This window comes from Eimeria tenella, genomic scaffold (genome assembly GCF_000499545.2).
Source record: "Eimeria tenella Houghton genomic scaffold, Eth_scaff46, whole genome shotgun sequence".
Taxonomy (NCBI): Eukaryota; Apicomplexa; class Conoidasida; order Eucoccidiorida; family Eimeriidae; genus Eimeria; species Eimeria tenella.
In genome coordinates, this window is record NW_013543380.1 from 17,169 (window position 1) to 30,531 (window position 13,363).

Sequence of the window (13,363 nt, forward strand, 5' to 3'; positions counted from 1 at the left end):
GCGAGAAAGTGTAGCAGCAACAGCGGGCAGCAGCAGGCAGTGTGTCAGCAGCAGCGAGGCCGGCCGTTGGCACCCGAGCAGCAGCAGCAGCAGCAGCAGCAGGAGCCGCCGCCGCAGCCGCCGCCCCCCCCGCGCCAGCAGCAGCAGCGCCTGCCGCAGCCGCCGCCGCGCAGAGCCTCTTCGCGCGCGAAAATGGAGAGCCCGCCGCCCCCCGCCGCGCAGCAGCAGCAGCAGCAGCAGCAGCAGCAGGAGCAGCAGCAGGAGGCCGCGGACTTCGAAGACGAAGTCGTCTCCTCCTTCGACAGCCTCCCCCTCAACGAGAAGCTCCTCCGCGGCATCTACTCCTACGGCTTCGAAAAGCCCTCCGCCATCCAAATGCGCGGCATCAAGCCCATCATCGACGGCCACGACACCATCGGCCAGGCGCAGAGCGGCACGGGCAAGACCGCCACTTTCGTGATTGCGGCGCTGCAGAAGATCGACTACGACAAGCCCGCCTGCCAGGTCCTCATCCTCGCGCCCACGCGGGAGCTCGCCCAGCAGATCCAGAAGGTCCGCCCCGCTCTTGCTGGGGGTCCACTGCCCGCTGCTGCTGCTGCTGCTGCTGCTGCTCCTGCTGCTGCTGCTGGGAGGGGGGTCCGGTTGTGGCCCCGGCGCGCGGGGAGGGCGAATCTGCTGCTGCTGCTGCTGCTGCTCCTGGGAGGGGGGTGGGGTTGTGACCCCTCGTTGGGGAGCAGGGAGGGCGAATCCGCTGCTGCTGCTGCTGCCGCTGCTGCTGCGGTGCAGGTGGCGCTGGCGCTGGGGGACTACCTGAACGTGCTGTGCCACGCGTGCGTGGGAGGCACCTCGGTGCGGGAGGACGCGCAGCGGCTGCACGGGGGCGTGCACGTGGTGGTGGGGACTCCGGGGCGCGTGAACGACATGCTGGAAAAGAGACACTTGCGCTGCGAACAGATGCAGCTGTTCGTGCTGGACGAGGCGGACGAGATGCTCTCGCGGGGCTTCAAGGCGCAGATTTTGGCGGTCTTCCAGCACCTGCCGCAGGACGTGCAGGTGGCGCTGTTCTCGGCCACGATGCCCGCTGACATTCTCGAACTCACCACGCAGTTCATGCGCAAGCCCAAGCGGATTCTGGTGAAGAAGGACGAGCTCACGCTCGAGGGCATTGCGCAGTACTTCATCGACGTCCAGCGCGAGGAGAACAAGTTCGACACCCTCGTCGACCTCTACGAAACCCTCACCATCACCCAGGTCTGCCGCCGCAAACCCTTTTTCGGGGTTTACGCCGCGGGGCCCGCCCGCGCCCGCGCGCTTTCCGGCTCCCCGGGGGCCCCGCGCTGCGGCGCTTGTGACGAGGGGTCATCAGCGGGGGTTTGGCCTTTCGCAAAGGGTTTTGGGCTCGTCTTTGAAGTGTCTCCTTTTTGAAGTGTCTCCTTTTTGAAGTGTCTCCTTTTTGAGGTGTCTCCTTTTTGAAGTGTCTCCTTTTCCGAGAGTTCGGTCTCTGTTTCGACCGCGTCTTTTAACCAAGTCTTTTTTGTGGAGTGTCTCCTTTCGTGTTCGTGTCTCTGGCTGGGTGTCTCCTTCCGAGAGCCGCCTTCGAGATTCGTTAAGTGTCTCCTTCATTGTTCAGTTTGTTCTTTTTGAAAGTGTCTCCTTTTGCAAGTTGTTGCCTGAGAAATGTGAAATAGTGTCCCCTTTAAGAAGTGTCTCCTTTTAAATATCTTCTCAGTACCTTTTTTGAAGTGTTTCCTTCACGAAGTGTCTTTTTTTAAGAATATCTCCTTTCAAAAATGTCTCTTCTCAAGAAGTGTCTCCTTTTGTTTTAAAAAGTCTCACACAAGAAATATCTTCTCTCAAGGAATGTCCCCCTTAACAACTGTGTCTCCTTTAAAAGTATCTTTTTTCAACTGTCTCCTCCTTTAACTCTCTCCTTTTCTAACTCTCTCCTTTTCTAACTCTCTCCTTTTCTAACTCTCTCCTTTTTTAAATGTCTGCTTTTCTAAATGTCTGCTTTTTTAGATGTGTCCCCTTTTAAATATCTCTTTTTTAAAATGTTTTCCTTTTTAGGTATTTCTTTTGTTGAGTGTCGGTTCTTAAGAACTGTCTCTTTTTGGCGAGCATCTTCTCAAGAAGCGTCTCCTTTGGAGTGTCTCCTTTTAAGAAGAGTCTCCTTTCAAGTTTTGTTTTTTGAACATCTTTTTAAAAATGACGTCTCCTCTTCTGAGTCTCTTTCGCAAAGTGTCTCCTTTTTAAAGTACACGTGTTCAAGCATGTCTTTAAAAAGTCTCCTTTCTAATCACCTCTTTTCAAATCTGTTTTTTTTGAAGTGTGCCCTCCTCAAGCCATCTCTTTGCTTTCGAACACAACTTTCAAAGTGTCTCCTCATCTCCAGTTTTCGAGACTGTCTCCCTTCCCAAACTGTCTCCCTTTTTAACCCACGACCTCTCCAACAACCCCGTCCCACCCATCACCCCTTGCACACCTGCTTAGACCCCACCTGCTGCTGCTGCTGCTGCTGCTTCGACCCCATCTGCTGCTGCTGCTGCTACCTGCCGGCCGCAGGTCTGCTGCTGCTGCTGCTACCTGCCGGCCGCAGGTCTGCTGCTGCTGCTGCTTGGACCCACCTGCTGCTGCTGCTTGGACCCACCTGCTGCTGCTGCTTGGACCCACCTGCTGCTGCTGCTGGACCCACCTGCTGCTGCTGGCGGACGCACCTGCTGCTGCTGCCGGACGCACCTGCTGCTGCTCTTGGACGCACCTGCTGCTGCTGCCGGACGCACCTGCTGCTGCCGCTGCCGCAGGCAATAATATACTGCAACACGCGGCGGAAGGTGCTGCAGCTGGTGGAGATGATGACGGGCCACGACTTCACCGTCTCCGCGATGCACGGCGACATGGAGCAGCAGCAGCGCGAGACGGTGCTGCGGGAGTTCCGCAGCGGCTCCACGCGCGTGCTGATCACCACGGACCTGCTCGCGAGGGGCATCGACGTGCAGCAGGTGTCGCTGGTGATCAACTACGACATTCCCACTTCGAAGGAGAACTACATCCACCGCATTGGGCGCAGCGGGCGTTTCGGGCGGAAGGGCATCGCCATCAACTTCGTCACGGCCGCGGACATGGAGCAGCTCAAGGACATTGAGACGCACTACAACACGCAGATCCAGGAGATGCCCGCCAAGCTCGACACCAAGTAGCTGCTGCTGCTGCTGCTGCTGCTGCGGGGCGGCGGCGGGGCGGGGCTGCGCTGCTGCGCCGCCCGCCGCGCGCCTTCCGGGAAATTGTCATTTGTTCGGGGGAATTTGTTTTCGGGGCGGGGCTTCCGCGCCTGCGGCGGGCTGCGCGCAGCTGCTGCGGGCCCGCAGCTGCATGCATGCATGCGCCCAGCTGCGGGCCCGCATCCGCGCAGCTCCATGCATGCATCCGCGCAGCTGCGGGCGCGCATGCGCGCAGCTCCATGCATGCATCCGCGCAGCTGCGGGCGCGCATGCGCGCAGCTGCGGGCATGCATGCGCGCAGCTGCGGGCGGGCATGCATGCGCGCAGCTGCATGCATGCATGCGCGCAGCTGCGGGCGGGCATGCATGCGCGCAGCTGCGGGCGGGCCTGCGTGCGCGTATTCTAATTCTTCCTTCAATTCTCTCAGAGCCAAAGCACCAACACCTTTACGAACAACCCTCACAAACACAAAAACAACCACGCAGCAGCGGCAGCAGCAGCAGCAGCAGCAGCAGCAATTGCACGACACAGGTCTGTCCCGCTGCGCAGCTAGGGTTTAGGCTTTAGGGTTTGGAGCCAGTGGGAGTGGACTGTCGCTGGCGCGGCGGCGGGTTCCTTGGGCAGTGTCGGGGTTGCACGTTGTTATCGATTAGATTCGAGTTGGAGCTGAATTCAAATCAATCACTAAAATTGAATTCTATTTTACTTCGAATTATGCTTAATTTCAAATTCAAAGCCAAACCAGGCAGGGCCCCGAACAGCAAGACAGACGCAGACACCGCGAGCAGCAGCTGCAGCGGCGGCAGCGGGGCTGCGGTGCAAAAGGTGCGCGGAGTTGCTGCAGTGGGAGGATTGGTTGAGTCCAAAATGAATAAAATTGAGTTTGTATTTCATTTCCTTCAAACATTCCGAAGTCCAGCTTCTCCAAAACGCCCGGCAGCAGCAGCAGCAGCCGGACCAGCAGCAGCAGCTGCCTATACACCTCAACCAACACCGCAACACCCGCTGCGCTGCGCTCCGCGAGCTTCCCCCGCATTTCTTTATTTCTTTTTTCTTCCTCTTGAAATTAATTTCATTTCTTTTTGTTTTCAAGTCCCCAAGACCCGCTAGCTCCGCGCTTCCCGCTGCTGCTGCTGCTGCAGCAAGACAGGCTCGTCTCGCTGCACCACACAATGGCCTTCCCACGGCGCGGCTCGGGCTCCGGCTCCGACGGCAGCAGCGAGGCCCTCAAGAAGGGCCCCCAGGGGCCCCCGGGGGCCCCCGGGGCCCCGGGGGCCCCCGGAGGCTGGGGCCCCGCGGGGGCCCTGCAGCGGCTGTTCAGCGAAGCAGATAAGTACCTGCAAGATGCCCCTGTGGCGCAGCAAGCAGCAGCAGCAACAGGACTTAGGCCTTCTTTTCTTGTTGCTGTTGCTGCTGCAGTTCTTTTCATAAGTTTGGGCACTGGTTTTGGGGGGGGCCTCGTCTGCGACATTGCGGGATTCCTTTACCCAGGTTAGCAGCAGCAGCAGCAGCAGCAGGAGCGGTAGAGCAGCAGCAGCAGCAGCAAGTGCAGCGCAGCAGCAGCATTGCAGCAACTTCCGCAGCAGCAGCTGCGCAGCAGCACCCACAGCTCCAGACCCGCTGCAGCTGCCGCACCAGCACCCGCACCCGCAGCAGCAGCAGCAGCAACAGCAGCAGATGTGTTGTGCTGCTGCAGCGTGGATGTCCTTTCTGGCAATTGAAAGTCCAGGAACAGAAGGCGAAAAGTTGTGGCTGACTTACTGGGTCGTTTACAGCGCCTTTTCCATTTTGGAATATTTCGTGGACTTCATTCTGTTTTGGATTCCTTTTTACTACTTGTTCAAGTTCTGCTTCCTCCTCTACCTCGCTCTCCCCCGCTTCAAGGTGCTCTAGGGTTTAGGGTTTAGGGTTTAGGGTTTGGGATAGTGTCCTGCGGTATTTTCGGGATTAGCTGCTGCGTCTTTGGAGTCAGTTGCTGTTCGATTGTCTCGTGAATTGCTTTTAATTCATTTTAACTATTTCCGAAACCTGCTGCTGCTACTGCTGCTGCTGCTGTTGCTGCTGCTGCTGCTGCTGTGCAGGGCGCGGAGACGATATACAACTTGGTGATAAGGCCTTTGCTGCTGCAGCAGCAGCAGCCGCTGCAGCAGCTGGCAGAAGCTGGCAACAAAGCAGCAGCAGAGCTGCAGCAAAAAGTGCTCGAGGGAATTAACAAAGTGCAGGGGGCTGTGTCTGTGGTGAGACAAAGACGCTAGTTTATTGTTTATTTATTATTTATTATTATCTATTGTTTATTTATTATTATTTATTATTTGTTTATTATCATTAATTATTTGTTCTTTTTTTGTGATTGTTATTATTTATTATTTGTTGTTTGGGATTATTGCTTTTTCTCTTTTGTTCTTCTTTTGCCTTTTGGAAGTGGAAAGTGTTTATTCAGAAATGTTTATTTGTAAGTATTTAATCAAATGCGTATTTACGAACATTTAATTGAATATTTATTTACAGATATTTAAACATAAATAAACATTTCGAAATAAATAAGCAAATCCTTCCGGTGTATTTACCGCGCTGCATGCATGCAGAGCTGTCTGTACACTGCATGCGCCAGCTGTTCTATTTCTTCTTTTTCTCGGATTCCTTTATCTCGTTCAGTTTCTGTTTCTTTATTATTCTGTTTGTTTTTCATTTATGTTTCTACTTTTTGCGCCTTTTAGTGCTGCATTTTCTGCGTTTGAGTGTCTGTGTGTTGGGGTGTACGTACACCCGGTGCAAACGCATGCAAAAGCCCCGTGCATGCGCTTGCATGCAAAAAGCCCCTTTTGCTGCTCCTTTTCTGAATCTTTCCTCTAAAGTGAAATGTAAAAGTGCATGTGAGCTGCTAACAAGGCCTAGAGACTTCAGCGCCAAAACAATTACTTTATTTCTTCCCCTTTTCATTTTAATCCATTAAAAATGAACTCTGTGTGTAAACGTGTACAAATATATATAAGTAACACTGCATATAAATAAATGTGTACATTATGTAAATATATATATGTATATATAATATATATATATGTATGTGTGTATATATATATAGGAATATGTATGCTAAAATGTGCAAATAAACCCTTTTATGTTTAGTAAATGGTAAATGTGTAAATGTGTAAAAGTAATGAAATGCATGAAGGCCAAATGCAAGAGTTGCTGCTGTTGCAGTGTATGTACACCTGAAGACATGATGCATGTCTTAAGGCTTTCGTCTTGAACTTTTTTTCGTGATGTTCTTGAGTCTGCATAAATGGATAATAAACAAATAAACAAACAAATTAACAAACAGATAAATAGATAAATAAATAAATAAAATGAATTGAATAAAAATGGATTATTTCGAGGAATGAATAAATGCCAAAAAGACGGGTGCAAATGGAAAAAGGTATTTGCCTAATTTGCCCCATCTGAATTTATTCTTTATTATTTATTTTATTATTTATTATTTATTTATTATTTATTTTTATTTCTTTCCTTTTATTCTTTTATTATTTATTTCCCATTTCGAAGAAACTCAAAATTTATAAATGCTATGGTGCAGGCGGGCGGTGTGCATACACCGCAAGTGGCCCCCGAGCCCCCCAAGAGAGAATAAAAGAAAAGAAAAAAGAAAGAAAGAATTAAATAGTTAAATAAAAATAAATAAATAAATAAATAAATAAATAAATTTAATTAATTTAAATAAATTAAGAGAAACAGCTGTCTTTGCTAACGAGTAGAGACAGCGAGACAGGGAGACAGTTACTTATCCCGTTTTTATTATTTGTTTATTTATTTTTTATTCATTTATTTATTTATTTGTTATTTAATATTAATATTTAATAATTAATAATGAAGATAAATAGTTGAAAATGAGACAAAAATAAAGAAGAGAAGGAGAAAAAGAAAAAGAAAACGAAGTTGGACTGCAGCAAATGACAAAAAGACAAAAAAAGAAAAAGACAAAAAGACAAAAAAGAAAAAGATAAAAAGGAATTGAGGAAAGAATTAAGGAGACAAAGAAGTTCCAAAGGATAAAGAAGACAAAAAGAGACAAAGAGGAAAAAAAAGAGACTTGGAACAATCTGGCAAAAGGTATGACGCAAACTTTGCTGCTGCTGCTGCTGGAAGCAGCAGCAGCCTCCTCCTGCAACAGCAGCAGCAGCAGCTGCTGCTGCTGCTGCAGCTCCTGGTGGTCACTGCAAGGCGGTGAACATTCCACACAGTGCATGCGTAGCAGCAGCAGCAGCTGCTGCTGCTGCTCCTGTTGGCGTTGCGGCGGCGTTTACTGAACTGCAGCAGCACCGACTGAGGCAGCGGATATGCCTGAGCGGCAGCAGCAGCAGCAGCAGCTGCTGCTGCTGCTGCTGCAGCTGCTGCTGCAGCTGCTGCAGCAGCTACCGAGCTGCTGCGGCTGCTACTGCGGCTACAGCAGCAGTGAGTGAGCTGCTGCTGCTGCTGTTGCTGCTGCTGCTACAGCTGCCCTTGCTGCTGAGGCATCGGAGGTGTCTGTACACCCAAAATGTCTCTTTGCGGGCGGGTTTGAGGACTCGATTTAATAATCAGATTAAATTAAAGTTATTTATTTATTTTTCTTTTTAAATAGTCAGATTAAATTAAAGTTATTATCTATTTATTTATTTTCCATTTTAAATACTCAGATTAGATTAAAGTTATTATTTATTTATTTTTCATTTTAAATACTCGGATTAAATTAAAGTTATTGTTTATTAATTTATTTTTCATTTTAAATAATCGGATTAAGTTGAAGTTATTGTTTATTTATTTTTCATTTTAAGTTATCAGGTTAAGTTGAAGTTGTTATTTATTTATTTCCATTTTGAGTTATCAGATAGATTAAAGTTATTATTTATTTATTTTTCATTTTGATTTATCAGATTAGAGTTATTGTTTATTTTGTTTCTTATTTTGAAGAATCAGATTAGATTAAAGTTATTATTTATTTCTTTTTCATTTTGAACAATCTGATTGAATTAAAGTTACTGTTTATTTTTTCCTCATTTTAAATGATCAGATTAAATTAAAGTTATTATTTGTTTGTTTTTCATTTTGAATAATCAGATTAAAGTCATTATTTCTTTTTCATTTTGAATAGTCAGATTTAATTAAAGTTATTATTCATTTATTTTTTGGTCTGAATGAACAGATTGAACTAAAGTTATTATTTTACTTTCTTTTTATTTTGAATGATCAGATTAGATTAAAGTTATATTTTATTTTGTTTGCGTTCTGAATAATCAGATTCAATTGAAGTTATTGTTTTATTTTGTTCTCATTTTGAATAATCAGATTCAGCTGAAGTTGTTATTTTATTTTGAATAATCAGATTAAATTGAAGTCACTATTTTAGTTTTTTATTTTGAATAATCAGATTGAATTAAAGTTATTATTTTATTTTGTTTTTTATTTTGATTGTTTATTTGACGTCCCGCAAGTGGCAAAGTAATAATGCATCATTATAGATGCAAATTCGAATTGTAAAGCATTATTTATACATAAATGTTTATTTATATTTAAATAATGTTTAAGAATTCTGATTTGCATTTATAAATTTAAATTAAAAGCTGCAAATAAAAATAAAATGCCACCAAAGAACTTCGCCGTTTGCTGATTCAGATTTGCTGCTGGAGAGGCAGCGGGGTGTACATACACCTCAGCAACAGCAGCAACGAAAGCAAAACGAACGTTTGTACCTCTTTTATATTTCTGTTAAATGAATTAATTTATTTTATTGGATTTATTTTATTTTATTTCGGCAATAATGGCAAAAGAAAAAGGGAAAGAAGAAACGACAGAGGGGTGTTGCTGCTCCGCGGTGTACGTACACCTGAAATTGACCCAGAACCAAAAATGTAATTTTGCAAGAATGCAACAGCAGCGAAATGTCTTCAAACAATTTAAAAAGTAATAACGGTATTTCTTTTACACTTTGTCTTTATAATGCAATTAATTGCAAATAAAAAGAACCACTTTGTGCTGCAGCTTGCGTAATACAGGCAGCACCAGCATCAGCAGCAGCAACAGCAAGTAAATATCAAAATGCCGCTGCATGTGCATTTATATATGCATGCCATATAATTTTCCAAATAAAAACTAAACTAATTCTGAATAAACAAATGAACAAAAATAAACAAATACATTTCTGCATGAAAGAATACAAAAAGGTCTAAAGAAATAAAGAAATATTTGCATAATGAGAAGTGTTTATAAATAAATGTAAAACTCTAAATAGTTGCTGCAACTGAAGTGGATTTTAAATACACTCTACTCTAAAATGTTTATTATCCAATCTTTTATTTATAATACTAGGCCAGTTCGCTCCCAAAAAGAACTATAAGTGCAGTAGTAGCAGCAGCGGCAGCAGCAGCAACTCTGCCGTTTTGTTGCTGCTGCTGCTGCTGCTACAATTGCTTCTGTTGCTGCTGCTATTTGTGCTGCTGCTCCTGCTGCCGTTGCCGTTTGTACAGATGCTGCTGCAACTGCTGCTGCTGTTGCTGCTGCTGCTGCAGAGGTTTAAGCACCCAATTGTAATGTGTAATGTGTTAGCAGCAAAATGAAGAAATAAAAGTTTTATTTTATTAATTTTTACTTCCGAAAAAACGAATGAAAGAAAAGGGCATTTTGAGGTGTACGTACACCTCAAATGTGTCTTGCGGGTTGTAAGGTGCAGCAGCAAAAACAAAATAAATAAAATATTAAAAAAGCAGCAAATAAATATAAAAAGGCAGCAATTAATCAAACTCAACATGCATGCATCACCCTAAAACCCCCTAAACCCTAAGCCCTAAACCCTAAACCCTAAACCCTAAACGCTGGTTTGGGTTCTCTACTGCATTATTTGCTGCTGCATTTTGCTTGCTAAGATCCACTAGTACTTAGGTTGCCTCTAGCATTGCTCCACAGTCCTGCTGCCGCTGCTGCTGCTGCTGCTTTTGCTGCTGCTGCTGCTGCTGCTAGGGCCGCAGCATTTCGGTTGCCTGGCGTAGTCGCGATAGCAGCAGCGACCTTTGTTGTTGTTGCTGCTGCTGCTGTTGCTGCTGCTGCTGCGCCTGAAGCACCACGATCTTTGTAAGACGCAGCAGGCGAGCTTCCGCCTCCTGCAGGCAGCAGCGGCACAGCAGCAGCAGCAGCAGCAGTACAGCAGCAGCAGCAGGAGGCGCTGCAGCAGCAGCAAGAGTAAGACTACCTATGCAACCGCGGCAGTGAGAGAAGCAGCAGCAAAAGCAGCAGCAGCAGCAGCGAAACTGACCTGAAGCGCTGCAGCGCCTGCTGTTGCTGCGTCCATTGCTGCTGCATCTGCTGCTGCTGCGTCTGCTGCTGCTGCGTCTGCTGCTGCTGCTGCAGCAGCAACACTGCGTGCTGCTCGCGCCCACTTGAAGGCTCTGCTGCAGTCGCCTGTGCCTTCCCACACTGTAGACAGTTGCGTGTACACCTGAAAAACGATAAAGTTGAATTATTTGAATTTAATCAATTAAATTCTGATTAATTAATTAACTAATTAATTATTAATTAGTTAATTAATTAATTAACTATTCATTATTTATGTGTTCAATAGAACAACAAGCGCAGCGGGCTGACGACAAACTAAGAAAACCGCTGAAGCCGGAGCAGCAGCAGCAGCAGCAGCACGAGCAGCAGCAGCAAGAGCAGCAGGAGCCGCAGCAGGCTCGTTGAGTACAGCAGCAGCAGCAGCACCAGAGCTACGGGCGTCTCACTTCCACTAGGTACAGGTTGCTGTTGATGCTGCTGCTGCTGCTGCTGCTGCTCGTCAGGAGTTCTTCAAGCGCTGCCTCTGCTGCTGCGGCACAGCGCCGTGCGATTGCAGCGGCCTGCTGCAAGTCACAGGGCTCCATCTGCTGCTGCTGCTGCACCTGCGGCTGCTGCTGCTGCTGCGTCTGGATCTGCTGCTGCACCTGCAGCTGGTCGAGCGCGCACCTTGCTGCAGCAAGCAGCAGCAGCGGCAGCAAACAGTGCGGGCGGGGCCCCACACACCACAGCAGCAGCAGCAAAGCCCTTTGCATGTGGGCCATGCTGCGGCGCATGCAGAGCAGCCCGGGGAGGCGGGCGAAGCAGCAGGCGAGCTGCACGTGCAGCAGCAGCAGCAGCTGCTGCTCGCCGCTGCTGCTGGTGCTGCTGCTGCTGCGCTCGCAAAGAATCAAAGATCTCTGCAAATTGCTGCATGCATTTAAATCATCTCCTCCTAAACTAAATAAAAAGCCAACGAGAAAATAAGAAAAAGGAGCCTCCCTGTACATACACCCGAACGCACTTGCTGCTGCTGCTTGCTGCTTGCTGCTGGCACATTATTTTCATTTTAATTTCATTTTAATTTCATTTTAATTTAAATTTAATTCGCTTTTAATTTCATTTGAATTTTAACTCTAGTTTTTGTTTTATTTTTGATTTTGCTGCATCTTAGGCACCGCTGCAGCAGCAGAGACACTTTTGTGCTGCAGCAGCAGAGACACCTCCCTGCTGCAGCAGCAGAGACGCTTCATTGCTGCAGCAGCAGGAACGCCTTTCGCTGCAGCAGCAGAGACAGTTTCCTGCTGCAGCGGCAGCCCAACGAGGAGCTGCCGCTGCTGCAGCTAATTTGGATTTGCTGCTGCTGTCCAGGCCTTTAAGATGCTGCCGAAAGGGCAAAGCAGCAGCAAGCAGGCAGCAGCAGCCAGCAGAGTTTAGGGTTTAGGGTTTAGGGTTTGGGGACTCTCACGCGAATACGGAGGCGGGAAGCTGGTGAGAGACGCAAAGGGTTTGCTGCAGCAGGTCGAGGGCCCCTGCAGCATTCTCGGAGCAGCAGCAGCAGCAGCAGCAAGCAGCAGCAATCAGCGCCCGGATCGTCTGGCTGGGGGGACTGCTTTGCTGCTGCTGCAGCAAAGGAGACACCCGCAGCACATCCCCTGCCTTCATTAATCCACAGCTGCTGCTGCTGTTACTGCTGGTGTTGCTGCTGCTGTTGCTGCTGCTGTTGCTGCTGCTGGGGGAAGAGGGCAAAGACACCGTTGTGGGTGGGATGCCCTTCATTGACGCCTGGAGAGGCCAGTGATGCTGCTGCTGCTGCTGCTGCTGTTGCTGCTGCTGCTGCCGCTGCTGCTGCGATACTGGAGAGGAGTCGCTGGCAGTCTCTCTTGTATCCGTTGAAGCCCCAGTCTCTTCTGTGTCAGTTGTTCCCTTTTGCCGCTGCTTGTGCTGCTGCTGCTGCTTGTGCTGCTGCTGCTGCTTGTGTTGCTGCTGCTGCTGCTGCTGCTCTTTGCCCTGCAGCACGCGCATCCACTTCGGGATCTCCAGCCGCTGCTGCTGGCTGCTGCTGCTGCTGCTGTTGCTGCTGCTGTGGGCCCGCAGCAACTTAAGCGGCACTTGCTGGTTGAGCTGCACACCCAAGGCCTGGCAGAGGCAGCGCAGCAGCACGGCAGCATCTGCTGCCGTGCTGCAGCAGCAGCAGCAGCAAATCGAGGGAGGCAGCAAATGGCCAAAATGAGTCCACGCGCGGGCTCTTAGTCCTTCCCAGAGGCTCTGAGGTGTCTCCTTCAGCACTGCCAGCAGCGCCTGTTCCTGTGCACTCGCCCCTGCTGTTGCTGCTGCTGCTGCTGCTGCTGCTGCTGCTGCTGCTGCTGCTTCTGCTGCTGCTGCTGCTGGGGGCGGCAGCAGCGGCGCAAAGAGACAGTTCAGCAGGTGGGAGAGGCCCTCAGCAGTTTGCCCCAACGTGAGGCTTCCGAGGTGCCGGTTCAGCAGCCATTTGCTGCAGCGCAGCAAAATGTCTCTTTCCAGCAGCAGCAGCGGGAAAGGCATTTGTGCAGCAGCAGCAGCAACAGCACTTGCGCCCTCAACTGCCTCTACAGGTACTGCTGCTGCTGTTGCTGCTGCCGCTTTGTCTTGAGCTCCTGCTTCAGGCGCAGGCTCTGCCGCTGCCGCCCCTGTCCCTGCCGCCCCCGTTGCTGCTGTCTTTGCTGCTGCTGCTGCTGCTGCTGCTGCTGCTGGGGGCAGCAGCACCTGCACAGCGCGGTAAACAGCGCCCAAGTGCCTGCAGCGGAGACCCTGGAGATGCAGAAAAGCCTTAAGGTCTCCTGGCAGCAGCGGGAGACCCCACAGCAGCCGCTGCTGCTCGCACAGCA

At 48.9% G+C, this 13,363-nt stretch overlaps 3 protein-coding genes across 3 annotated transcripts in view; 2 read left to right on the forward strand and 1 right to left on the reverse strand.

Annotated features, from left to right (window-relative positions):
• Positions 1–192: 192 nt before the first annotated feature.
• On the forward strand, positions 193–3,197 carry ETH_00028310 (eukaryotic translation initiation factor 4a, putative; the record flags this gene model as incomplete). Its single annotated transcript, XM_013377095.1, has 3 exons — positions 193–552; positions 787–1,251; positions 2,802–3,197. 3 exons carry the CDS (start codon positions 193–195, stop codon positions 3,195–3,197), a joined length of 1,221 nt encoding a protein of 406 aa, XP_013232549.1.
• A 1,193-nt stretch (positions 3,198–4,390) lies between these two features.
• On the forward strand, positions 4,391–6,846 carry ETH_00028315 (uncharacterized protein; the record flags this gene model as incomplete). Its single annotated transcript, XM_013377096.1, has 4 exons — positions 4,391–4,709; positions 4,915–5,102; positions 5,300–5,455; positions 6,793–6,846. The coding sequence occupies 4 exons, from the start codon at positions 4,391–4,393 to the stop codon at positions 6,844–6,846; spliced, it is 717 nt and encodes a 238-aa protein (XP_013232550.1).
• Positions 6,847–10,204: 3,358 nt separating this feature from the next.
• Positions 10,205–13,363, reverse strand: part of ETH_00028320 (uncharacterized protein) — a gene marked incomplete at both ends in the record, with an annotated part of 8,794 nt that continues 5,635 nt past the window's right edge. Inside the window, 4 exons of the mRNA XM_013377097.1 lie at positions 10,205–10,348; positions 10,501–10,683; positions 10,967–11,456; positions 11,965–13,362. Of these exons, the coding sequence (XP_013232551.1) occupies positions 10,205–10,348; positions 10,501–10,683; positions 10,967–11,456; positions 11,965–13,362 (2,215 nt within the window). The remainder of the gene's footprint in view (positions 10,349–10,500; positions 10,684–10,966; positions 11,457–11,964; position 13,363) is intronic.